Raw genomic sequence first — 27,760 nt, 5'->3', positions numbered from 1 at the left:
GTTGCTCCCTGACTTGGGTAAGTTGACATGCAGTGATCCGTTGCTGCGGGCTGCAATGGCGCGACAGGCAAAGGTGCTAAGAATCCTCTGGTGGTCACCCTCCTCAATGACAGACTTTTTAGCCCTGTCCCAGTAAAGGTGGAGGTGAAGAAGAAAAAAGACTTGAAACAGGTGAAAATTGATGGTTTAAGGGCAAGCGAAGCAAAGTAAAAAGGGTGAGGTAAAAGCAAAAGCACTGATTTGTTTCTGCATCTTTACTGAGTATCACTTAGTATCATGACTATTTCTCAGATTTTTATAAGTAGATTAAACAAAACAATCAGCTGATTGATTTAAGTAGCTAAATACTGAATATGGTCCAGTATTCAACTTTACACCATGTGCTAAAGCATGAATTCAAATGTGATGTAAATTAATATTGAAATTGTGAAATTATTATGCTCAGAGAAAATCCTGAGCTGTACTCCAAAGCTACAGTAGGATACAAATAACTCATATCAACCCATACTGGGATGCTTTAAGGGATGCTTTCAGTCACAACACTAAGAGATGTGAGGGTAAGGGCAGTCAAACACAAAAAAGAGACAGATTGTCTAATGGGAAGGGAGAGAGCAGACAACTACAGCCGTATCTACTGAAGTGCAGTGCCTCTTAACAAAGGGAGCGTCACTTTTTTCTGACCACATGGGGGTACAAGGGTTTCACTGCCGTTTAAATATTGCGTCTGCTAAACTACAAACCTTTGCAGCTGCTACCACAATACCAAGGCCAATTAACACAAAAAAATCAAAAATGTATTCACGCACAAGGGTATTCATGATAAATCAAAATTGGACCATCTTAATAAAGGTTTAGTAAATGCCCAGCAAAAGCTAAAAGCAAGAGGGGTAACGAGGGTGCTGCTCATGTGCTATATTTACAGATAATATTGATCTTATTCATCGCTTTTGCACAACATGTATTTTGGGATTACTTACTGCAGTCTGAATCCAGAGAGAGAGAGGAATAGAAATGATGGAGAGGATAGAAACACAGACAGATGGTAAGAAGACTAAAACATAAATGTGAAAGGTTTTTACTAAAAATTAAGACATAGATGAAGTGTAATCACACCATGTTTTTGCATTATGAGGATAAATACTGCACAGTTGCATCTGAGAGTATGCACACACACAAAGCACGGACACTCTTTCGGGCACTACACCTTTCTGCTTACAAAAACCTTTCACGCATGGAGTTTAAATGTGTTTTAAAGTGGTTGTTTATAGGACCACCTCCTGTTGTTCCTAGTACAATCTAGAAAATAACCTCCAAATAAACAACACTCAATCCCCACGAGAGCATTTCTCCTGCTACAGAATCAAAAGCTTCTGCTTGTTGAGTGTTGGTCAACATCTGTTGTCAACATTGCAAAAGCTCTTTACAGCTTACCATTAAAATTTCCATTTTCTTTTTTTTCCCCCAATGGCAATTGTGATGTTAGTGGCATTATTGCTTTAAAATGCTGTAAATCAAAATTACTAAACCAGCAGGGCTGCAGTTTCACTTCAACCTCATTTAATCCGAAAGCATTAACATTTCATTGCACATTTAGAGTAGCATTTAAAATGAAAGGCGATATCTGACTTTGCCGATAGCAAAACATTCTGGACATATACGGAAGCTCATGAAGCATTTAGTGTAGGTATTAACCAAGTAAACGTTTAAAGTGATTCATTGCAAAATCAGTTATAAAGCACATGCCAGATTCTGTACTTGTTTCTATGTCCATTATACTATGGCGTCTGTTATGAACTTGAACTCTTACCTTGAGAGAGGATCTTGCAAAAATGCATACGCAGTCAAATTAGAAACACATACATAAGCTAAAGTCTAATCACCAGCTGTGCTGCAGTGTACATTGTTAGAAAGCCCAAGAGCATAGAGATGCACTGATGCAGTTACTAATATGTCTAAAGCAGCGGGCAGATATTCTATGCAGAGTTGCCAGTGGTCATTTTAGGACAAAGTATAGATATGATTTTGAATCTGACACAGCTGTTGGTGTAGGGGAGGCTGACAATATATCAAGAAAGTAGTAGTCCTATTATTAGTTTGGACTTGATATCCAAAGAAAAGAACCAGCAGAATGTGATACAGTACCTGCTCATCATGGGAAAAGGTGGGATAGACGGACGGGAGAAAGATAATAAGGGTCAGGGTTGACTCACATGCTGCTGTCACCGAGCTCTTCATAGAGGTTAGCACCAGGAGCACTGGCCGGAGCTGCTTTTCCTCCGGGTGGTAAAGCCATCTGAATCCTGGCAGTTTTGGCACACTCTGCCTGTCGCCTGTGCAAAGTGTCATCAGTTACAGTCACCCGGATAAATGTTTCTAGTCCACATGCAAATATCTACGACACAACACACTTCATACACAAATCTAAAGGTATAATCAACCCAAAATACCAACAATTAACTCTTTTCTAGTGTAGTGTGGTTAAAAAGTGAGGAGCCAGTCACACCATTTATGTGTGAAGTCTCTACCAGGAATTAACCATGTGTTTTCAAAAGGATTTTTTTCAGAAACAAGCAACTGCCGGTCACTGGTGGTAAAACTAAAAAACAACTATGTTCAGTCATAACTAAAAAGACTTTAGAGAAAGTATGAGAAGGACTTCCTTGCTTGCTTTTTTTCTTTCTCTCGTTTTGATTAACTTCTGTATGTAAAGCGTCCTTGGGTCTGTGAAAGGCGCAATATAAACTAACTAACTAAATAACTAACTAACTAACTAACTAACTAACTAACTAACAGCTGACTGTTTACTTGGAAAGCTGCATGGATCTGCAGGAGTTGATTCTTAGTCAGACTGGCAGTACTAGTAATTGTTTAACACCACAGGGAAGGATTTGATTTAGTATTTAAATATAGTATCATAGTATAGTATTAAGATGATAGCTTAATGAAGTTTTACATATGTATTGAGAACAAAACAGCGCAAAAATGAGGTCCACTATCCAATTTTGGACCTTTTTTTAAGCTGTTAAAGACAAAACCAAAAATACCTGTAATTATGTGTCTGTGAAGATTATTGATTAATATTCCAGGTGAGCCAAGTCCAACTGACGCAAAGTATGTTACCAAAGAACTAAGGTTGTGATTGTAGATCTTAACTTTTGCCTTCTTAAACTATACTTTTTACAGTCACTTTCTTCAGGATTATACTTTTTTGAACCAGTAACTTTCTTCAGGATTATACTTTTTCGAACTCGTAGTCTAACATTTATGCACAAGCGGTTTATGTGTACGTTGCTGAGACTGATGAGGATAAGATCAAGGGTTTGCATCAGACTAAGGAGTGTAGTGTTAGAGTTGAATGAGAAGACAATTAGTCCAGAACTATGTTGACTTTGGGTTGATTTTCAAGAGATTTTCCACATGAATTAGAACTGTTTGGCACAATTTAACATTGATTCAGTAACGTACAAGATGAATAAACATTGCTTTATGTCATAATGCAGCAGATATTTTAAAAGGGTGGCATTAGCATGCATTTTATTCATCATCTTCACACATTCAACTCATTTTTAAATAACTAATGAATAATGAGTATGAGAGAAACTGATCTTCGCACACATACTTCAAGCAATGAAAGAGCGAACACTTGTAAAACATGAAAAAGAATAATTACTTACTCTTTGAACCTGATGATAAGTTTGAGAGGAGAGAGAGAGAAGGGGGACACAAAAAGATGTATAATTATATAATTTGGCAAGATGGTAACCTCATACAGCATTAATGTGAGGACTTATTTAATGTTGGGAGGTCCTTTGGCAAACTTTACAGTTTATTGAACATAAACACACATAAGGTAAGAAAATCCTGACTCAGACAACAGAAGATCTTTGCATAACATATTATGTTCACCAATTTACCATAAAATAGGAGAAAACTTTCTGCATTTTCTCTCCAATTTCTATGCAAAGTAGGAGGCTCTCAAGCCTCCAGCAGTGACTGCAGGGCTACATGCAAAAGTAGCCATTGCCTTTTTCTTAAGTGAATCTTCCATGCTTCATATTGCCGTTACTTATTCACAACAATATTCAATTATTCCACATGAATAAACAGATTCATATTTTAAATATTATATTCATTCCCAAATTTAGGAGAAAATGAATTATGTTGACACATAAAAATGAGAACATGATTTCCAAAATCATTTAATTTTACCAAAGTAATGTAATGCCACCAACAAAGCCCCATCTGCTATGACAGTTTGTGTGTTAGCTGTAATGTCACCATCGGCAGCTTTGCGCTGTGTGCTCAGCCTGTGCATTTGCAACCACTCCACCCATCTGCCATGGATAAACATTTCCCAAACATGACTGTTCATGGAACACTTGCAGCATATCAATGATTAGTTGAGAGAAGAATTTTACTTCTGCTGACCAAGAGTTCAATTGATTTACCAATCTGAATGATGCAGTAAATAAAGGCATCATATTTTTTGTAAACCGCAGTGTGTGCATGTGAATGACAGAGATAGAGTCAACCAGAAAGAGAGAGCACTGTTTATTGTGTGTGTGTTGGGCAGAGATGATTAAGTAGCGTGAAGACGCACTGTGACGGTCACAATTGGCTGTAGATATTTGTCACAAATGAGTGTTAATTAATCTGCTTTCACAGAGCATGAGCAGGGAGATTAGCCCAGCAGAGTGCGCAGTCAGCATGCCTGATGAGAGAGAGAGAGAGAGAGAGAGAGAGAGAGAGAGAGAGAGAGAGAGAGAGAGAGAGAGAGAGAGAGAGAGAGAGAGAGAGGGAGAGAGAGAGAGAGAGAGAGAGAGAGAGAGATAGAGAGAGAGAGAGAGAGAGAGAAAGAGATAGAGAGGAAGGGAGAGATGCAAACACACACACACACACACACACACACACACACAGAAGGCAGCAACCAAGCAAGAGGGACTCTCGCTTTATCTTAAATACTTGACAAATACACTTTTCAACAATGCTGCTTGTGGTTTTGCAGGCTCTACTCTACAGGATGTCAACAATGGTTTACATTCCAACACTAAAATATCTGATTTGTTTGTGAGTAGCAAATGATTTAGCTAAACTCAGTATCTCCCAAAATGATGGTCGACTTAATTAAAATGCATTTCCCTCTTAATTTCATGACAACCAGTTAAGGATGATTAATTGATTACAGAAGCCGGTGATTATTACTGAGGCGAGAGTACTCACTGTTTGTAGGTGACCATGACAATGAGGATGGCAGGTATGCAGCAGAGGATGATGATGATGGCCAGGGCAAGGAGAGCTCCCTCTGTGTAGCCAACAGCCTGGGCGGCCTTCTTTACGCTGGCCACAATGTCTGGCGAGCGGATCTCGAGAATGCGGCCACCCTCGCCAAGGTGCGGCTGAAACTCCTTGTTGATGTCCAGGACATTCCCATCGAGAAATCTGGGATTGACAAAACCGAAGATAGAGGAAGAAGCACAGCGGCTAAGTTCGTAAACTCCCGAACATAATGTTTTTGTTGAAGTATGCCATTTTCTGAGGGACAAATATTTCATAGTTAGTGGAATCTGGTAATTTAGATCAGTTCATTATGAACAATGATAAAACAGCTGTAGATCTGCATTCTTATGAAAGAAATACATTTATTAAAGCATTGAAATCATTTCTCAAAAGAAGAATTAATGAAAAGAAATTAAAAACTTGGTTTGGCCTTTCTTAAATATAATGATTTACATTTCTACAATGTTTAAATCACAGATCTGTGGCACATTTTCATCAGTATTATATAGTATACAGTATGGTAAAATACAATTTTATACTAAAGCAATCCACCCATTCATGTGCCAGTGTTTTGTAGCAATAACCATTTGTTACAGAGTGGTTCTCAAATTCTGCAGTGCAAAGGAGTGAGCCCACTGCCACATCCAATCACTGTCGTTTTTGTTTTTCCATAGGTGAATAACTGAGTGCATATGAAGGTTATTAACTGGCCTCACTGGCAATCTATCCACTAGAGAGCTCAAATGGTAGTGAGTGCTTGTGTCAAGGTGGCATAAGGACACTCTATAATGCAAGCATCCCCTCACTAGGTTGTCTTTCTCTTTCCCCTCCTGTTATCTGTGATGGTAAAGTCGCAGATATATAACATGCAATTACCCCACAACATTGTCAGACATGCAGTGCATAAATAAAAAGCCTCTCTCTTCAAGTCTAAATGATTTTCCTGACAGTATCTGCATCTAAGGAAGTGGTTTCTTATTATAGCAGGGACGTAACCAACCTCTTTTGAAATTAGCTTGGGTCTCTCAAAAGCTGCCACTTGTGATAAGGGGCTATGGTCACTAGTTTTGTTTAAAAAAAATAGAAGCTTTTTTATGATTCAAGTGCCGCCCCTGTAACCCAATCCTCTCGATCCACTTTAAAAAGCTTATAGTGCTACTCTGATGGTTAAGGACACAGAGGTTATGTTTATAGATTAATTCAGAACACATAGAGAACACCTCTGGATGTCATTTGTGTGGAGGATTTTCAAATGAACTGAAAGTGTCACAATGTCTGGTAATAAACTGGTAGTAACCAGATATGGAAAAACAATGACGGAAGATGGTGTCAGTTAACTCAATATAAGGTAAGCAAGAAAAAAAGGAGAGCAAATTGGTAGGGTGAATGGGACAGCTAAGAAAGGGGTTGCTTGCTATTGATTGGCAACTCTCATGCTCTGATATAGTGGGCTTTTTAAGATTGGTGTCTGATCGGTCTGACAAAAGGGCTAAAAAACATGAGAAAGCTGAGTGTAAGATTGCTCTCAGGTGCCAGCCGAGATATTTTTTCTTCTGACGGGATGAAAAATGTCTTGTAATCACTTTTCTGTGCTGCTCTAATAGCACGTGAACATGCCCTCGCAGTGTGTTACTACATCATCTTAGGCACACAGGAATTGTCTCTCTATATCCTCAAAGAAAGGAATAAAATGCATTGCAGGCATATCTTCAGGCTGTTGGAATAACCTTTGAGACACTTGTATGAAAGGTTGATAGACTGATTGAAATACTCCCTACTTCACTCAAAGCCTTATGAAAAAAGTTGAAGTAGTGAAAAAGTGGAGACACAGTAGAAAAGAAAGCCAAGGGGAGCCTGAGACAGAGATACTTGCTGACTCACTGTATGGACAGAGGGTGAAGAGAGACTACAGGGAAAACATGCAGCACAGTGGGGACTGTACTTCTTGTAATAAAATTCACCCACTCACTTGAAGAGCTCCTGGCGTGAAATGGCTCTGTTTGTGAGCGGGTCAATGGCGTACACCATCAGGTCCGTCTTACTGTAGTCCTCTAGCTCATAGCCATCACCATGGCGACGGGGCCCGATGGCCTCTACAATTACCTTGGCACCTGGAATCTGGTCCTGGACATGTTTCTCCAGAATACTGAAACCAACACAAAACCACAAGTCAGACTTTTATAATGAAAGCATTTAATATCCAGACTTTGTCCAAAAACCAGTGAACCATTTCTGGCACCTCTGGGGCCGAAGCAATATAAGAGCCACCAATCTTAAGTACTGCACTCTGGCAATGATTGTCCCATTGGGCAGCATTTTGCTTCTCACTGGGCTCTTGGCAAAGCAAGGCCCTGATAATCCTTTTCAGGCAGGGAGAAATCCACACCTCAAATTATAGCCAATAAAGGAAAGCTTTACCGTCTGCCTTTGCCAAGGCGGATAAACAGTTTGAGCACTCAGGTAAAATGACCCTGGATCATCACCAGCACTGTGCAAAATCACAGAACTCTCGAATGACATCACTGCAAAGAGCTTAGCATGACTAATGTGTGTATTTCTCAGCCTAAGGAGCAGTATCACTTGTATGGGAGAGACACAGCAAGCTCTTGAAAAACAACTATTAACACCCATTTGCTTTTCAGATTTACTAATTACACTAAACTCTGTGTTCCAAGAGGTACAAAAATATGGTTTCATGAATCTCTATCATTAATTAATTTGGACTGGAACAGCAGACTCTTGAGGATAGACTCAACTGTCTCACTGACTAAACTGTGCTTATAATAGATTGATCAATGATTAGTAAAAAACAAAATACAAGTTTCAAAAAATCAATTAGTCCATGGTTATTTTCGTCCGTTATTTGGCAAAGGTGAGTCATAAAAATCACTCCAGTAATTCAAAAACAATTGTATATGCAAATGAAGGTGCCACGTTGAACCATGTTCAATTTGTATCAAAGTGGGTAAAGCACAGAACAAAAAGAGGCAATTACTTCAGTGTCAATTCTACCAAAGAAATCATTAACAAAAGGAATATTAGTGGGCCAGCAAATGAACCAGAAAACAATATGCTGCATGGATGGGAGCAGGAGAAGAAATGTTGTGATGTCAATTTGGTGACAGATATATATTTTATGTCTATTTCACTTTGTAAGTACACAGTAGCTTGTCTGATAAAATTCACACAAAAATGTACTCCAGCATGATGGATACACTGATATTGGTTTATTCTCATTTAAAAGCAATTTTGTATTACTTTAATATTCAAATAATGTTTAATGTTGCCTTACCGAATGAGCTCCTCCTTTTTCTCTTCAACTAAAGTGGGTGGGACAGTAGACACAACAACTTGCATGTCCAATGCATTGACCACAGAAACCTGTGAGCCCATGAGAGACAAAGAAAGAAACAAAAAGACTAAAGGTGAAACAGAGCAGAAAATACAGATAGATCGTGATTAGGTTAGTTGCCCACATGTGTCCTAATTTGAGTTTGGTTGACTCATTCAAATGCTTTTTTCGGTGGACCAAATGAGACCTCCTAATTGGCTGCTTGTATTGGTGCCATGCGGCAGACTTAACAGGACCTAATTCTGATGCCACAGTTAAGTGCATAGGCAACAGCCTCTATGCTCTGAAGCCAAATCTCCCGTGCAGCTCCTGTGAAATTAGGTTTCCCCTTGAAAATAAACGAGCATCATGGTTAAGCACTCGTCGCTCTCTCATATCCAGGCAATGTCCCAGACCCTCCTTCTGTCTCATTAGAGGCTTTTTAGTCAGACATATTTCACTGAAACGAAAAATAAGCCTGCCCACAGTCAGGAAAGATAAGCATTGAATTGGGGACAAAGCTGAACTCAATCACAGCGGGCGCGTGGGGAAATTATTGTGGAAAAAAAATGCACACAGAAACAAGAGTGACAAAGACACAAATTTAGACGAACATACACACACAGACTAATGTAAATCATGGACATGTGTATGCACAGTTAATACACAAAGCTGAAAGACAGTTTAATTGGATCATAAGCTAGGGGCAGAGGCCACATATTGAATGTACTGTACCCCCTGTGAAAAACTCAATAGGCTAGATCCAAGACATTTAGTACTGAGTAATCACACACACACAAAAAAAAGGCTCATAATGAACAGATTGGTATGACGCAAAACAGAGTGGAGGTTTACCCAAAACAAATTAAACAAATGTCCTCCTGCATACATGCAATAAGAGATGGCTTTTCACAGCAGGCATTTGTTGATACATATTGGGCCAGATGCAAGAATATGTTCGTATTTTTCTTCTTAAATCTGTCGTACTTTTCTCGTGAGGTGGAATTTACGAGTGTGCCACGTCGGATTCACCAAACACTCGTATCAGCAGGAAACAGTCGTAAATGACCTTCGTAAACATGATGAATCCCACCTGTTCTAAATGAACGCGCGTTCCCGAGAATAGTAAATTAACATGAATGACGCCCCCAAAATACCAAATAAGGTCAGACGACCGGCAGGTTGTGGAGAAGCTCCATTCATGAAAATGGCACTAAAGACTAAGAATAAGAACTTTACGAGCTCTCAGACTGAGGCCCCGCTCTCAGAAATAGATCAACAGAAACACATATTATTATTTAGTGTTAGTGGTGGAATTAAAGGTCCTGAGAAAGACAAAGAATGAGGAAAAATGACCCGTGCTGTGAACGCTGTCTCAGCTGTTGCGCGCAGAAATAAAAACAAAAATGACTGAATTAGCATGAATTATGTCATCAGCCAGGGAGTTAAACTATTACTTCGATAAGCAATATTTCAATTAAATGAATAACAATTATTAATAAATAGTCAGTTTATATTGTGGAAAAGTAACAGAGGACAAGTCGCTTTGTAGTTTCGGCCGCTAATATTTATATTGTAAGCTTGCATCATATCATAGTTTCAATTGTCAATTTAAATGACTGATCTACCTAAATTGTTAAATAGCCTACTTCTTTATACTAAATAGCCTAATTATTTTACAAACAGAGTAATGTCATCATGATTATGGATTCAGAAGTGCAATTTAATGAACGGGACATAGTAGCCTATACACTTGCTCATTGCCCACATCCCCTGTAGTTTACACCCATTACTCAGGGGTCTCTAAAATACTGACAATATAATAATCGCTCAGCCTGCGGATCGACATTATTCATTTCTCTGTTAAGTGGTAGTCAGCATACAGTGATGTTAAAAAGAAAATCCAAGTCAGTTGATTCTGAAGCTCAACTGCTGATGTTACACCTGCTGCCGGACTGCTGTCAGCACAGACCTGCTAACAACCGGGATGACAACGCAGGGCAAGCCGGCAGAAGAAGTTGGAGATGAGGGTACCCGTGTGGAGGTGTTATGTGTTCATTAAGTGATTATCATATCTTGCTTATAGTATATGATGTCAAACCCCCCCCCCCCTGGAAAAAATTTGAGTTCCCCCAAAAGACATGATATCGTTGGCACACTGCCATTAGACAATTAGACAGTAACAGTCGTGTTTTATTGCTTTGGAGGACTGCAGGTTGGTTGTGCGTGAGAGGTACGACAGGTCTGCATCACTCGTAAATTTTGTTCCTCCCTGAGAGAAAATCAAAATACGAGGAAATTGGTGAATGCGGCAAATCCTCATAAATCACTCGTACGCATGGTTTGAGAACGAATCTGTGCGTACGAGTGGTTCTTGCATCTGGCCCATTGACAGATTAATTGTAAAAATAGCCTCTATCTATCTATCTATCTATCTATCTATCTATCTATCTATCTATCTATCTATCTATCTATCTATCTATCTATCTATCTATCTATCTATCTATCTATCTATCTATCTATCTATCTATCTATCTATCTATCTATCTATCTATCTATCAATCCATCCATCCATCCATCCATCTATCTATCTATCTATCTATCTATAAATGACAGGAACGTCTGTCTGTCTGTTATTCGCATATCTCTCGAACCGTTCATCCGATTGATTTCAAACGTGACAGGTGACTTGCTGGTGGAAATTGGGCTTTAGAGAGGGTATAAGGCAGTGGAGCTTTGGCAGCTAAAATGTGAAATACATTTCAGACCCTCAAAAAAATGGATGAAACTGAAAACACTTAGAATAGCCCAGGCTACTTTGTAGTAAAAACACACGCAAAAACAGATTTTGAAACTATGGAGGCTATGCTGGAACTATAATGCAACCTGAAAGTAGCTGTGCCCCACATTCATACTACTATACAGTGACTTTAAGCAGGTTGTAAGTCTGTAGTGCGCTCACATTGAAAAAGAGACAAAATATAATATACTAAAAACGGTCAGTATCCAATATAAAAAACATGTTGATTTTTGAGTGTGCTGTTGAGGCACACTGTTGTCCCACAATGCAATGCACCCCTGCAAAAAAAAGGGCCCTGCAAAAACCCATTTAACTGGAAAAAACAGAAGACACATCAGGAAGAGCAACAGCGGAGGGATGATTCTTCCGGGACAGGCAGATATGCATTATCTGCATAAATACACACATACAGCATGGAAAAACATGCTGAAGAAATTATATGCTCAAAACATAGAGTATAGAGTAGAGTATAGAGTATAGTATAATCTCACACATGAGGTCACTTCAGTATTTTTTTTGTCAGACCACGGTAGTAGTAAATTGACATTGACATGTAAATCAGTGGAAATGCCCGTTTAATAAGGGTCTTTTGTATCAATGAACTGTAGACAGCTGACATTACAGACCATTCCATACTTCAAAGGACAGTTCACTGCAGAGATTACATGCTGTGGACTGGAAGCCACACACAATGTGCAATCAATATGCCACTGGTGTGCGGCTGACAAGGACTAAGAGAGTGTTCACCAGTGTACTGAACAGTAAAAGTAAAGTACTGTGTATCTGTCTGTTTAAAGTCTTAATCATAAAGACCATCCAGAGATAGTACAGTACATACAGTGGGTGTTGATTACAGGTGATTTGTCTATCAGCAAAAATTACTTACAAGAAGTATATTTATAATTAATGAATCAGTTTTTACAAATGATCTGTTTCAGCCACCCAAATGTGAGGAATTTCTGCTTTTCTTTGTCTTGTAGGATAGTAATATGAACATGTTTACATTCTGGACTGCTAATCGCAGAAAATATTAATATACACATCAACAAAATGATCTATTGAGGAAATAATCCCAAGATTACTCAATAATCAAAGTGTCTGGTTGCTGCTATGTAAATTCAAACACTGTGTATAAAAGGCACTTACCACCACTTCAGCACTGCTGCTGAGACCTTTTCCATAGTCATCTGTGGCGATAACTTCAAACTTGAAGTAAGACCTGCGCATGTTTCGAAACATCATGGCTGACTTGATGATACCGGTGTACGTCTCAATGACAAAGCTGTCCTGGCCCTCTGCTGTGGGTGGGATAATGAGGCGGTATGCCATTGCACTGTAATTCCCAGTGTCCTTGTCAGTGGCCTAAAACACACACACACACACACACACACATACACACACACACACACACACACACACACACACACACACACACACACACACACACACACACACACACACACACACACACACACACACACACACACACACACACACACAACATTAGAAAGGAACACATCAATGTGTTATACTATAAGCAGTAAGAAAAAGAAAAAAATAGTTATTTTGGTTCTTTTTGAATAGATTTGAACACATGCTTTAATATTTTATGACCAGCATTCAACAACCGTTGCTTGAGCTTTTGACCATGATGTTGGCTAATCTGGCCACATACCAATCAGCAATGTCACAGGAAATGTTTGCCCTGTAAAGCTGATAGAAAATGCTCAGTGTGACACCAGGAAATTGGGCCAGAAATGCAATATGTGTGAAAAATGGAAGAGAGAGAAGAGCACATTGTAGGAAAGCTTTTTTTCCTTGTGTGATTCAATGTTGATTTTAACCCTAAACGCCCATACAGTGAAACAATCCTGCTGTTATTTATCACTAAATATATAAATAATCAAAGCAATATAGTATTCTTTAGACAAAGACTGTTTTTTATCCTTTTGATACAGCCATACTTTGTTGTTATAGTAATCCAGAGATATCAAATGTATTATAATGTTATGCTAAACTGCAGATGGCTGGAGTGGAAACCACTGACCGTTTCACACAAAAAGACTACAGCTTTCAACTGATGTCCTCCTATTGGTGGCGATAATAGCTTTTTTTCCTCATGCAGGTGTTCTGCTGTACATAAAATAGCTGCATGAGGGAAAGGGCTGCAGATGGAGGCTCAAGAGTTATCTCTACCTGGAGTCATTAATTTTACCTGGAGAAAAAAAAAAGTGTTTCCACGTGGCTGCTGCAGCCTGTCCCAGGATAACCTATTCTAATGGGCTATAGGGGATATTTCCCCTTGTTATATAAATTCTGCCCCATTTTTTCATTAATCATAAAAACCGTATGGCAGGGTTAAGAAAACATTTAATCTTCAAAAACAATGTATAATTTATAAGGTCTCTACTCTATACGAAGCTTGTCAAACCACTTAATGCCATCATAGGAAAACCAAAGAAAAAACTTTGAGGCACAAATTCTGACTGGACATTGAGCTCATACGTAGGCATCAATTCTCAGAGGACTTTTCTTTGGCGACTGACACCGATAAATAGGAGCCATCTCTTTTTTTCTCCAGCTATTGGCAGATGGGAGGGGGGGCAAGCTCCCAATGAAAGGGCTGCATAAATCAACAGAGTGAGATATCCTGATTGGGTAAAGACAATTTTGCCAATATGCGTACCAGAATCATTTATGTAGGCAAACATTTTAGAGATGCTGGAGGGAAAACTGTTACTGAGTGAGGTTTGTGTAAGGATCCTGATGGTTTGCAATAAAAATCCTTCAGTACACCGACAAATAAACTTAGAGAAGAGATTTGAAAGCTTAAGGCATCTTCTTCTTGTTTAAAAAGCTTTTCACAGAGGCCAAGCACGTAAGGATGCAGCTGACAATAAGTGGATGTCATTCAGCTAAATTCAGATCATTACCTTTTCAAAAATAAGGTCAAGCAATTCCCAAACGAAGCAAAGTATAATCATATGATCAGATTTTTCTCACCAGCACAGTTCTGCTTTGTTAATGAAATATTCATTACTTTACTTTTTCACACCACTGAAAGTAGACTTTACCAGCGGATATTTTAAGGTGACCTTTTGTGGCATTGCAAGGTTCATTTAGCTATATAAACTTACTTGCCACTTATTACTTGTGACTACATGTGATTAATTTGACTACACTATTTTGGACCAAGAGCGAAACAGCAGAAGGTCAAAAGTGTCAGAATACAACAAATGTTGATGATATTTCTAATGATTATCTGCAGAGAAAATGAAGCTCTGCTTCATAAACATTTAACTTGAATACAGATGCTGCACACTCACCATACTCTAAAGAAGCCTCAGCCTCTGGGAAATTATACATAGCACTTGACCCATAATTCTACACTTTGGTGTTTATTCCAAGTTAAGGGAAATACAGGATTAATGATATGTCTGAGCCTACACAAAATCGGTTTTACATAGAGGTTCTTGGCTGAGGAGCACAATTAATCAGTCATTATTTTCAGACATCTCATGATTCCAAAAAATATAACTTTGCTCTACATTCCTTATGTGCAAACTACAACAACTTCCAACCTTGTTTGTTTCAGTTTAATTTGTGCAGAATAATTTAACACACAAGCAAAATCCACAGCTGTTAATATTGGCTGAATTCAGTTTGCTGTTGCCAGCTGCCAGTATGAAGTGTTCAAAGGTTTGCTGTGAAAAAGATCCTTTTACAGTAAAGGACCCCTGATGATCACAACTGCTGCCTGACAAGGCTAGAAGCTCTTAACAATTAGCCTATTCATAAATTGGCGTTTTTTGGACTTAATTAATTCATAAGAAGTAATTAAAATTCATATTTACCTTAAAAAATACATTTCAAAGTTCAAAGACATGGCCTTACACAGGTGTCAAATTTGATTTTAAAATGAAATGTCAAAATCGTATAACTGCTTACATCATTTGAGTCCTATTAAATGCTTTTCTGTTACAGGACAAATTAGTCAAAAAATCAGTAGTTTATGATGCTAATTTTGTTAGATATCAGTAGTTTATGATGTTAATTAAAGATGGCTCATAAAATACATAGTTTTGAACATGTACAGTAGCTTTAAAATACCTAAAAATCCAACGATTCATTTAAAGGAGAAATGTTACTGAAACATAACATCTGTAGATCATAAATTATTTACATTTCTGTTATTTCATTACAAATATAAACACAACTAAAACAATCAAACTAAATAAATAAAATGGATTTTCCTCATTAGATGCCATCTTCTAACAAGGAAAAAGTGGCACGTCACAGAGCATGTGTGAATGCTAATGCTGCTGTATGAAACAGCTGGGTGGAAAGAATGTCTTCACCTGGCCTCAACCACCTGCCCTCTTTATAATATAATAGCATAATCTCTGAGCCAGAGCCTCTGAACTCACGACGTTCCAAGCTCATGATGGAAGACTGGAACCGGTTCCATCTCTCTCTCTCTCTCTCTCTCTCTCTCTTATGAGTTTTTGTTGTCAGGTGATTATTTTCTTTTTTCTACGATACAACACATGAGGTAAATTTTAAGATGAAATTACCATGATTGTTGTAACACATGTTTTTTCAGCACATCATTTACAATTGAAGAGATTAGTTCATTTATTAAATGAAATTACAATGATTGTTTCTTGACTGGATTTAAAATATAATACAAGAGTTTACCCTAATCATTGTCAGATGTTCCTTTTTCTAAACTGAAATAACATGAAAAACCAAGTTCACTGAGTCTTGTTGACTGTCATATTTGATTTTCAGTGTCTATTTCTTCAACAAACAATGGTGTTTGACTGTAAAAGGAACATGGTCAGGCATGTATCAGATTTTTATGAAAAATACTGGTTACACCAATTGATGCAACCCAGTGTCTAATTGTTGTAACCAGTATTTTTTCATAAAAATCTGATTATCAACAAGAAAATAAATGTAAACTAAAATGTGGAATACATGTTATTTACTTTTGCAATGCAACACTATGTTTTCCGTATTTGTCACAGTTATTTAGAAAAAACTGTTGTAAATACAATGTAGGTGGATAATATTGAATATTTATCGTTATTTTGTGGTTATCCAATTGGACATTTTCAGGAACGTTCAGTCTTACTTTTGGTAAAAAAAGAATGTTGCAAATGTCATTTCAAATTACATAAAAAACAACATAAACTCAAATGTGCATATTAACAAACCTGACGCATGCTTTTAAAATAAGTTTTTATGACATTTTTGAATTGCTCATCTTGCCAACCCTTATTTGTCACTGACCGATTTATACTTGTGTATTTTTTATCCCTCATACTGCATCTTGTTATGCTCAGGTGAGTTTTTGTGTGCCTCAAGCATAACAATTTAAGCCCATTAGTGTATAATTATTTCTGAATGTTTAATAATTTAAGGGTTTATCACAAAAACATCTAACACAGCACTACATGCTGCCTTGAATATCCTGTTCTCAAAGCCTGTTATATTTTGTATTATTTGTTGTAAAATTACTGATGCGAACACCATTGGGAGCTGCCAATCAATTAGGGAGCAGATGCACATTTTGGTGATGGAGCTATGCATTTGAATTACAGGTTGTGGATCTGATTAATTGTGAAAATAAAGATAATATAATTGTACCATAATTAAGAATATATTACCAACTGAGCTCTTTCTTTCAACTCTCAAGAAGCCACAGGGGCTGAATGTGAGGTGCAGGAATGTAAAAAAAAGAAGAAAAAAAAAAAAGAAGGAAAAAAGGAATAGTGCACAGCATGTCACAGCTTGTGTCCATAAACCTTTTTTTAAACCATTTTTTCATCTTGAGGTGTTTTCACACCAGTCTTTTTTAGCAATGTAAAACACACAAACATTGGGCATGCAAAGTGAATTTGTAATGGTGGTTTAATGTTTTTATCTAAGTTTAATGTACATGTAATAATCAGGTTGAGTTAATGTTCAAATAATGCCTAAACTACAGGGTTTGTCATTCTCTGCAGGTGTTCATGTGTTTAGTGAACATTGTTATTATAATAGTTATCTCTTATGATTAGAGCTGCAACAATTTATCAATTATTTAATTGAAGGGCAATTCATTTGAATAGTTGATTCATTGTTAAAGTAATTCTTTCCAGCAAAAAACCCCACTTATTATTAACTTTATTCATTATATATACTCAAATGTAAGAATTTGTTGGTTTTCTTAGTTTTAGATTTAAGAAAATTTAATATTCTGGACTTCAGAACTGTTAATCAAGAAAATAATTGGTAGATAAGTCAAAAATTAAAAACAGTTTTAGCCCTATTAATAATATATGAATTCCTTCACATGGAATCATCTGCCTTACCCCATGTTGTTTTTATAACATTAAGATCAAGGACAAGCTCATTTCACCCAGTAAGAGCAGTGACAGCTCCCTCTGCTGTGTCATTTGATGATTTTGGCGAATTTCTACATCTGGATCTTTCCCATCATAACCTTTGTACTCCTCAATTTGCCTGCAAGATATTACACCTGCTTCATGTTCTTAAATATTCTCAGCACACCATTGGCCTTTGTCCAGTTTCCATTATGCTCAAAACTACCTGCCATTTTCTGGCTGTGTCCCAGTTCAATTTAAACATGCTACAATTCGCTAGAGATAAAGTTGCCTTTAACCTTCAAAATATTGTAAAAGTTGCTCATAAAAACCTGTAATACATAGTTACATGATGCACATTCCTGTGGCAGGTGACATCATTTTTATCATCCTATGGATAATTCTCAACTAAACCAAATCAGGTTTAAGGTACAGGTTAGCTGTCTAATAAAATGGAATATCTTCTATTACGGACTAGATGATAATACAATGTTGTCTATATTGCAACAAAAAAGGAGTCCTGATTATTGACACTGATAGCATTACATCAACAAAAAAACACTTTTATCCCCAACTATATATCTCAATCTTGGTCTGTTGACTTGCTGGACTATTGCAACTCTCACATTTCTGAGCAAATCATCAGTGGAGAAACTGAAGCTGCATCAGACAGCTGCAACAACACTCTCATGTACAATAAAACCAGAGAGTTCAAACGCTGCTTTTTTCTAGCATCACTTCACAGACTCTTTGTGAAATACAGCATCAAAATGAAGATTATGGTGTTCATGTGTAAGGCTTTCCACAGCCAAGTTTCTGCTTATATTTGTGAACTTTTGATGCCATAGTGTAAAAGCAGGACTTGATGGTCATGTGACCATGGCTCACCAGCTGCCTCTTTGTCAAACATCATGACCAAGGGTAACTGGTGACTTGTTGTGACTCACACGCTTACAACCTTCCCATTGACCTAACGCCAATGCCAATCTATTCAAAAAGTCAAGTCTTTAATTGATTTTTGTGTCATTTACTATGCTTTAAAACTAAATAAATATAGTGTATAATACTCATTATGTGGAGTACACATACATTAGAGGATGGTTGTATGGTACTTCTATTTATAATGCAATCAAATCATTGCAACTACAGGAATAGCACTCCAGCAATGATTTTAAAACCTCTTTGTATCCTTCAATTACAAATGAGACACCCTGTGAAAAAAACAAAGCAAACTGGAAACATAAACCCAACAAAACACAACAATCTTAAATCCTTGGCAAATATACAAATCTGTTCTCCTGACACGCTGTCCATTCACGCATAAATAAATGACTGTATGCCAAGTATTGAGCTGACAATCCAGGTGGGCATTGCGGAAGCTAGTTAATGAGGATTTTGTACACAAACACAAGGCTATGTATACACTAACACCCACCCACACATTCTGAAAAAAGACATACAGTATGATACACCGGATGACTAAGTGAAACCTCCTTTGCAGCAAAGGATGATAATCAGACAGGATGTCCAGCCATGCTTCTGTGAACATACTGGGATTACACTGCTCAGCTCACTCTGATCCCACCTGCTTGTGGACAAGGCAGACAGTGGGCAGAGTGAAATCGAGGAAGAGATGTAGAGAGTGATGGGGGGGTGGGCGTTGATGAAACTGTGCAGCAGAGAGCGGATCGGATGAATTCTCCCACTACGGCTGCAGGATAAGTGTTGAAGAAGTGGGAGCAGAATCAGCCAATTTAGTTTCAGCCTGTTTCTACATATGCTGATACAAAAAAAGGCAACTGCAGCTAAGATTTCTTACCACTATCTTGAGTACGGAGCTGAAAATCTTGGAGTCCTCTGTCACTCCGCCTATGTAGAGCTTCCTGGAGAAGACTGGAGGGTGGTCATTCTCATCCTGCACCTCAATGAACACCTTGGCTGTGTTAGCTGCGAAGATCAAATGGTACCAGAATAAAGTCAAGTGCTGTGGAAATCATTCATTTCAGCCATAAATATAAAGTTACATTTTCTACACTGAGCAATATAAGACCTAGCATTATTGTGTCTGTTAATATGAAGCAAAAACGCACAGCATTCAAGGATAGTGCACTTCAGTTTCAAGCGTCTGATAACCCAAGGTTGCTGCACTCTCACAAAATAAGAATTGGGACACACAGGAGAAAAGAAGTTTATATTATCATGGCCACTTGCTGTTGAATAAACACATCTCTGAAGTTATCCGAACTGCTGTTGATCAAATGTTGCATAATTTAGCCTCAAAAATTGCCATGTCAATATGATTTCTTCATGGTCATCAGCTGGTCCACAACTTCAAACAGGGCTTGAAACCATTTCCCAGAATATTCTGCAAGTTAGTTGTTGCTCAAAACATCACAGTATGTCAACAAAGGTTTTTTTCTGATAATATACTCTTGGCTAGCCAACACCAATTTCAGAATAACAATATTTGTGAGGTTTTATATAATCTGAGAAAGGGTTCTCTTATACTAAATCAATATGCTTTGGCCAATTATAAAATAGTTTTTTAAACTATAATTTATATTAAGAAATCAGATTCACTGACTGAAAAGAGTTAATGTGACTAAAACAGCAAAGTTAGGTTTGCTTTAATTTTGAGCGCTAGTGGAATCATTCAGTTGTTTGTTTATTCAGAACCCAACCTAATGTGAGAAGCTATTGTGGAATAGCTGAGAACTTAGAGTCAATCAAGAGGTGGTTAATTTTGTTTTGATTAGAGCAAATATTTTGACTGAGAAAAGCTGAGACTGAAGTATGTTTTTGGCTTCTTTTGCTGCCCTCAGTAAGTATATCAGGAAAACAAGTGAGCCAGTTTGCATTCTGTTTATCAACCAATTAGTGATGACACTCGCATTCTGAGTGACATATGACTCTATTACTAAATAAATAAATAAATGATGATGAAATCTTGAATTACAAACAATAAAGTGAGGCATACCTCATATAATGTATTATTGAGGAGTTTGTTTTCTCCACAACTTGGTGCTGAAAGTTTATCAGACAAGCATTTTGCATATTATTGGGGATAATAAGCTACAGGAATTCCCTTAAAATTATAAATAACAGTAAAAAAAGAAATGGATGAAAGGAGGCAGAGCATTTAGCATTTTAATACTGAATTTGCTGGTTAACTGGCCTTGTTTGTGAGGCTTTTGAATCATTCATTGTGCCCCTTTATACGGAGAATATGCACGCTGAGTATAAGAACTCACCCCCTAATTTGTCACAGTTACACCTATGCAATGTACAGCATAAATATATACAGTGCAAAGTCCTTCCAACACTGCAGTTTAGGTAAAAAATATGCAGTGTCAAGGACTATTTTTCTTCTGGCATCATACAAAAATGTAAAGTCAAGTGGCATTGGAGCAAAGGATGCACCAGGGGAGCTGGACAAACAAAAACACAGCACATCAAATTACTGTCACAAAAGCCACTTTCTACAGAAACTACCCCCTTTTGTTGAAAGTGGCTATTTTCCATCCTCAGAGCATCGGGACACATTGGCATAAATGCGGTCTCTCCCTCCCTCCTCTCACACACATGCTCATAAAGATACATGAAAGAAATGGCACCATTAAGGATTACTGCTAATATAGAGTAAGCTTGAGTTTGCGGAAGAGTGCATTATCAGTTAGAATATATTAGTTTTTTTTGCTGTCTGCAGTATCAAATGTGTGTCTCCTTACATATAGTGTACAATGCACTCCTCCTAACAAAGCTAACAAACCAGTCCAGTATTTTAAACTTAATCAAGACTCGATGAGAAGAAATATGTTCCCTGTCAAGGAGCCCTAATCTGCATTAAATAATACAAGTGAGGCAAGTGAGAAAATAAATGTTTTTTCTGCAGTCTGCCAAAAGAAGATGTTAGCCTGCACATGCCAAGGACGCTCTCTCTCTCTCATGCGTGTGTGTGAGAGTGTCCTCTACATCTTTCATATATGTGATGTGTGTGCAATTTTAACTGCTGTTATTAGTATGTGAGAGAGTAAGAGGCAGGTAAAGTAGGTAATTGATTATTCATTTGTATACCGCAAATGTATCAAGAGTAAAGTATAGACCCTATTTGAAGTTAGAAAGGCATCCATACTTACACAAACTTTTGTTGGTAAACTGCCATAAAAGAGCCTAGCGATAATACAACATGGCCACTTAATGAGCACAGACTGAAGGTCTCAGTATTCTTAAAATCGAAATGGTCTAAAAATGTCTTCTGTGATGACGAGTGCACTTGGAAATTATGTAACATTTTGAAACAAAAAGTCCAACAATAATGTCATATTTAATTATTTACTGTGGCGGCTGTGGTTCAGGAGTTAGAACAGGTTGTCCACTAACTGGAAGATTGGCAGTTCAATGCTCTAGTCTGCATAATGAAGTGTCAATAGGCAAGGTACTGAGCCCCAAATTGTGTGATATTGGTGTGTGAGAGTGTGTGTGAATGAGCATTAGAACTCCTGATGAGCGGGTTGGCAACTTGCATGCCAGGCTCTGCCAGCAGTGTATGAATGTGTGTGTGAATGGGTGAAAGTTGTCGTGCAGTACAAAGCACTTTTAGTGGTCGGAGGACTATATATAAATGCAACCCACTGATAAAGTGATTGCTGCAGATGTGCACAGTTGGAGAAGTAGGTTTGAACTTCTCTGTCATGCTCTCCTCAAGGACTTCCACCACTTTCTGTGTGCAACATGATGAATGCCTTCAAGGAGATCTAAAAGTGGGTGCTATTAAACCAATATATGCGATTCATCATTTTCAAACAACAAAGACTCAAAGAAGTTGAGATCGGGAAGGCATTGGGATGTAGCCAGGAGGAGGCTATGACGTGTTTGGACAGCAAAGTATATGACATCTCAAAATTAGCCAGACTGTATGGAGATGACATATCAGACAAACAGTCAGTCAAAACGATCAACAGTGGTGGATTTGAGAGAGCAGCCGATAAACTGGAAAATATATCCATCAAATATATCCAAATTTAAACTCATTAATTCAATGTTGAATGGAGAACGGAACATCCAATCACAGGCTGTACACAACGTTTTCATTTTTTAAATCCAAATCGACAGCCTATCAGTGTGCATTTATAAAAAAAAAGAAGTGGTACACAGTACTTTTACAGTCATTTAAACAGCACATCCCATGTTGCCTGTGCATGCTTATCATGATTTGACATTTTAAACGTGACTCTGAGAAGGCAGAAGCGTGTAATAATCCACACATGCGTCCAAAAATGCAATGAAAAATAGCTCTACTTAATTATGGCAAACATGAAAATGATTATGATGAATAAAAATAGGCTTTGATAGAATTTCTGCAACTGTGTTTAATCATAATCTGTCACAGTAGCAGATTATGATTAAATACAGCGCAATACCTGGAATCATATGAAACACAATTTCATCCCTGCCACAATCCTCTCAACTTCAACATTCACCTATTCAATGGCTGCTGTTTCTTACTTTTAGAAGGCACGCGCAGGTTGGACATGACAACCAGCATAGAGTCTGCCTGGACCCTGAGGACATAGCTGGTCACATTTTCATAATCCAGAGGTTTAGCTGTGAAGATTACGCCTGTTCTGTTGTTCACCTGAAAATGACCTGGAACCAAACAAAATCAGAGCACTTAAAAAAGGTTAAAAAAAAGCCAAAAAAGGAAGACATTGGTAAAATAATACTAAAAGTTAGTGTATTTGGATTGTACTCTTAGCTCTACGCATCTCTAGGTGAATATTCTTTAAAATGCTACTCTGTAGGTGTAAAAACTGAATGCATTTATATTTCATCTGAGGACCTTTTACTCTCCATTGCCAATTGTTCATAACTGCAGTGCTCAACAGATCCTTTTTAGCACTTTTCTCACACAGAATCTGCAAAAATGCTGTGAGTTCAATTATACAGACTTGGAAGCAAAAAATATTTTAACAGCCTGTAGTGAAAGGCAGCACTGGAGAAAAAGAGCAGTCTTTGCACAATAAGGAAATCACAGAAAAAAATGCAGTGATTCTAATAGCCTAAATGATCACTACGGCAACACTTGAGGTGCATGTGGGTAAGAACGTACTGTACTGTCTGCCTCCTTCTACACTGTTCATTCTCCTACTTTTAAAGATAACCTCACACCTGTCTAGTGTACTCAATCTCTCTTCCAGGGTGTAATTATGCTCTGCAGACTTTACCAACAAGTGTAAAACGTAATCTATGGTTTTGAGTATGTCAAAAATGTATTTTTTACTTCTAGGAAAAGGAGGGAAAAAACAGTACCCATGGCTGTGACTTGCATTGCACAATTTTCAAAAATAATCTGGGAGCTTTTCCAGGTTATTTTAAAATATGATTACAAGAAATTTAGATTGTCTTGCAGTTTTTTTTTTCTTTCTCATTATGGAAATGTGGTTTGTGGACTTCTGCGATTGCGAGAGATGAGGCTTTGTCAAAGCTGAGACAATGGCAAAAAATATATTTGCTTTATTTAGAAAAATAAACAAAAAACAAGAATTTGGGGGCTTTGTATTTCAAACACAAAGTCTGTGTTGTAATAGGAGTGAGTGTGTTTGGTGGGGAGTGTTGGGAAAGAAAATGTCAATCTTGTAAAGTAAAAACATTCTTTTGGAGGTTTTGCACAAGAGAAAACTGCAGGCTCAATGGTCTGCATGGTACTGTACATGATCTGTAGCACAAACCTTGTTCATTTCCTCCCACAATGGAGTAGAAGATGGTTTGATTGATAGCAGCAGCTAGAATAGTCCCCACTGGTGTGCCAAATGGAGCCAGCTCACTGACTGGGGGAAACCTGGAAAGACATAGATGAAAAATCTCAAGACAAATGATATTAAGACTTGAAAGATCAATTAAGTTTCACAGTGGCAGATATTCAAATATCAAGAGTATAAAAAACATAGATATAAAGGCTGCTGCAATTTTAGAAAATAATACATTTTTGCAATCACTAAATTCAAACCTTTCAAGTGAGGTTTAATTGAATGTAAGACTAATACAAGATAGAATATTTAGTACTGAATTGTAAGAGAACAGAGTTTGCATAAACTGCTGTGATTGTGTAAATGTTTGCTAAATAATTCAACCATTTTTTGCCATAGGCACGATTTTTGCCCAGGAGTGCTTTCAATTCTGTATACATGTTTTTTTTAATCTATTTTTTTTCCTATATTTTCAATATTATTTGTCCTCTTAAGAATTAATTCTTTGAGAGACAAATGTTGAGTATTGTTGTCAAAGAATATTATAGATTTAATTAATTATTGAATAAGAAATAAAAATAAATACTTCTTGAGCATCTAAATGAAACTGTTTTTTTTTTTTTGCTTGTTGGTTCTGTTCACTTTAACTAAGGTCTCCAGCTAACAATACAGCACATCATTTCCTCCTTGGTATATGAATAAGTAAACAATTTCCCTCTAAAATAGCAAAATGTAGTTTCGGGAAAAAAATATGACTTATAAATATAAATAATCTACAACTGCTTGGACTGATGCCCGGTTTACCCCCACTTTATTATTATCCAATAATAATAAAGTGAAGATAAGGACACTCACAAGGCTGAGTACAGGTGGGCTAGGTGCATCAGCAGCAGTAATATTGTTTTTTTTTTAATTATCTGAGCGTAGCTGTAAAGAGAGAGCTGAGCTATGAAGCAAGGCTCTCTCAACTACGGTCACAAGCTTCAGGTGACCGCAAGAATGAGATTTAAGATTCAAGCTGCAAGGATGAGGTTTCTCTGCGGGTTGGCTGGTCTCACTGTACGTGATAAAGCAAGGAGCTCAGCGATTCACAGAAACCTCTGTATCGAGCTGCTGCTCCTTTGTCACGAGGGGAGCCAGCCAAGGTTGTCTGCGCCCTTAGTTTCGGAAACGACTGACAGACCCTGCACATTATTGAAGCATTAAATCTCTCAGCTTCTTGAGAAAGTGGAGGTTTTCACAAGTAGAAAGGAGGAAGTTGCAGGGGAAAAACACATTTGGGCTTTTTTGCTTGTCATTTTGCCACTTGAACCCTGACCAGGAACAGCTACTTGAAAATAGAATGGAAGGAAAAATTCAACAGAAAATGCTGACATAGTGTAATTAAGATGGTGGAAAATTAGATTGATTAATTTATCAGATTCTTTGAATATAATATCCTTTGTGCAAATTGGAGCAGAGGCATTTCGACTAAAATCTTACTGCCAGACAACTTCACCAGTTTTCTGATGAGATAAATAAATAATATCCGAACAAAGGAAATGATGGTTAAATGCAACACAAATTGTTCCGAGAACAGATTTGAGTGTTTTCCCCCAGATAAGTGGGACTTTGCCACAGCTAATGACAATGCTTGACTATCAGGCATAGAAGTGTGTAATCATATCTAGCAGATATGATTGTCACCACTCTCCACAAAAATTGCCATAAATAGCAGGGAACCCTGCCGTGGCAGTGTGTCGGTGAGGGCTGATTTAAGCTGATAATGTCATCTTACTGTGACACCCTCTTGTGATACTGTGGCTGCTTTCTAGCCAATTTTTTTTCATCTCTGTATACGAGGTTTGAATGCATCTGAAAGTACACTGCAAAGCCACCATGCCTGCACAAAGTTTGACTATCACTCACAGCAGCAGAAATCAATCTGTGACAGTGTTGTGGGACTAACATTTGCACATAATGTGTGACAGTCAGATTCTATTATACAGTCAGTGTCAGTGTTATAGTGTCTGAGGGTATTTTGGAGAACTGATACTCTTAACAATTCCAGTTATAAACACGGACTGGAGGTGTCTAATCGCCTCCAGCATGTGTTTATAACATGTTTTACAGTGCTTTCATCTCTAATCTTCACTGACCCCTCAGCTCCAACACATTTTACTACAAGAGTAATAAAATGATGCAAAGAACGAAAACACGGCCAGCCTAAGTTTCCCTTCAGGGTTGATTTTTACTTCATAGCACAACTCCCCCCTTATAGGAATGCACTTCACAAGAAACCAATTTCCCACACTGAAGATGAAGAGTTGTAAGAAGTGTATCCTCGCAGAAAAAAAAAGAAGTGTATTTGCTGAAAAACCTACACAGGTGTTAAGAGACAATAAATGACACTGTCTTTGCTGCTCACGGGAGAACAACACACTCAGTAACTTTTTGGACAGTTGGCAGGCCTCACAGTTGCTATAGAATATGTGTTTACCTCTCTCAAAGTTAGGAAAACAAAGGTGCAAACAATATGTTCTTGAAGGACAGTGTAAAAAAACAGCCGTCTATAATCCCGTAGACTACAGTTATTGTCTCTACAGACAAACAATCTCCAAGGACATTTTGGGTTGTGCATAATTCTGGAAAATATGAGCTTCCCTAGGACAGATGATGATATAGCATACCACGTTGAGAGATAATATTGCTGAGTGTATGCTGCAATTATATAACTGAATTGCATGTGCTTACAAAGCCTTTCATGAAAGAAACAGTGCTGTTATTGACATGTGAATCATTTATGTTGTTTGGATAATACTCAATGAGTATGTTCAATTTCCCTCTTGGTGTACCGTCAGACTGTCACTGAATAATTGCTGTCTCTGTGGCATCCAGGGACAGGACACAACACCATGCTCCACTGTAATGGGAGCCAATTTATTAATGTGGCCTTCACATGAGTAGATTACCTGTTTGGCTCAGGAACAGGCTGACAAAAACAAAGAGGCAAGCCACTGAACAATGTGAGAATGGAGGACTGCAGCACAACCCAATGTGTGACTCTAAATCGGTCAAAAAAATGTGCCATTTATTGGCACCAGGGGTGACACAATGGTTGTCACTAAATGTATGTGCCTTCACTTTTAATACACATTTCGTCTGTTCTGGAGACTAACAGCCCAGAAGTGGGGATATCATTGGCCAGATGAGACTGTTCTCAACAAACAGTAACAACCCTCCTGCTGCGGAGCTG

The 27,760-nt window shown here is 37.8% G+C and overlaps 1 protein-coding gene across 1 annotated transcript in view; it reads right to left on the bottom strand.

Annotated features, from left to right (window-relative positions):
• The window catches only part of LOC133992184 (protocadherin-15-like), a 149,116-nt gene that overhangs the window by 12,146 nt on the left and 109,210 nt on the right, over nucleotides 1-27,760 (bottom strand). The window contains exons 24-32 of the mRNA XM_062430890.1: nucleotides 24,508-24,617; nucleotides 23,285-23,425; nucleotides 19,599-19,726; nucleotides 12,555-12,770; nucleotides 8,570-8,658; nucleotides 7,247-7,423; nucleotides 5,221-5,439; nucleotides 3,675-3,683; nucleotides 2,211-2,330 (exon numbers count right to left, since the gene is read on the bottom strand). Of these exons, the coding sequence (XP_062286874.1) occupies nucleotides 2,211-2,330; nucleotides 3,675-3,683; nucleotides 5,221-5,439; nucleotides 7,247-7,423; nucleotides 8,570-8,658; nucleotides 12,555-12,770; nucleotides 19,599-19,726; nucleotides 23,285-23,425; nucleotides 24,508-24,617 (1,209 nt within the window). The remainder of the gene's footprint in view (nucleotides 1-2,210; nucleotides 2,331-3,674; nucleotides 3,684-5,220; nucleotides 5,440-7,246; nucleotides 7,424-8,569; nucleotides 8,659-12,554; nucleotides 12,771-19,598; nucleotides 19,727-23,284; nucleotides 23,426-24,507; nucleotides 24,618-27,760) is intronic.

The sequence above is a fragment of the Scomber scombrus genome, chromosome 12 (genome assembly GCF_963691925.1).
Source record: "Scomber scombrus chromosome 12, fScoSco1.1, whole genome shotgun sequence".
NCBI classification, from domain to species: domain Eukaryota; kingdom Metazoa; phylum Chordata; class Actinopteri; order Scombriformes; family Scombridae; genus Scomber; species Scomber scombrus.
Note: the sequence above shows the minus strand (reverse complement) of the source record. Positions and strands in the feature narration are given on the sequence as shown.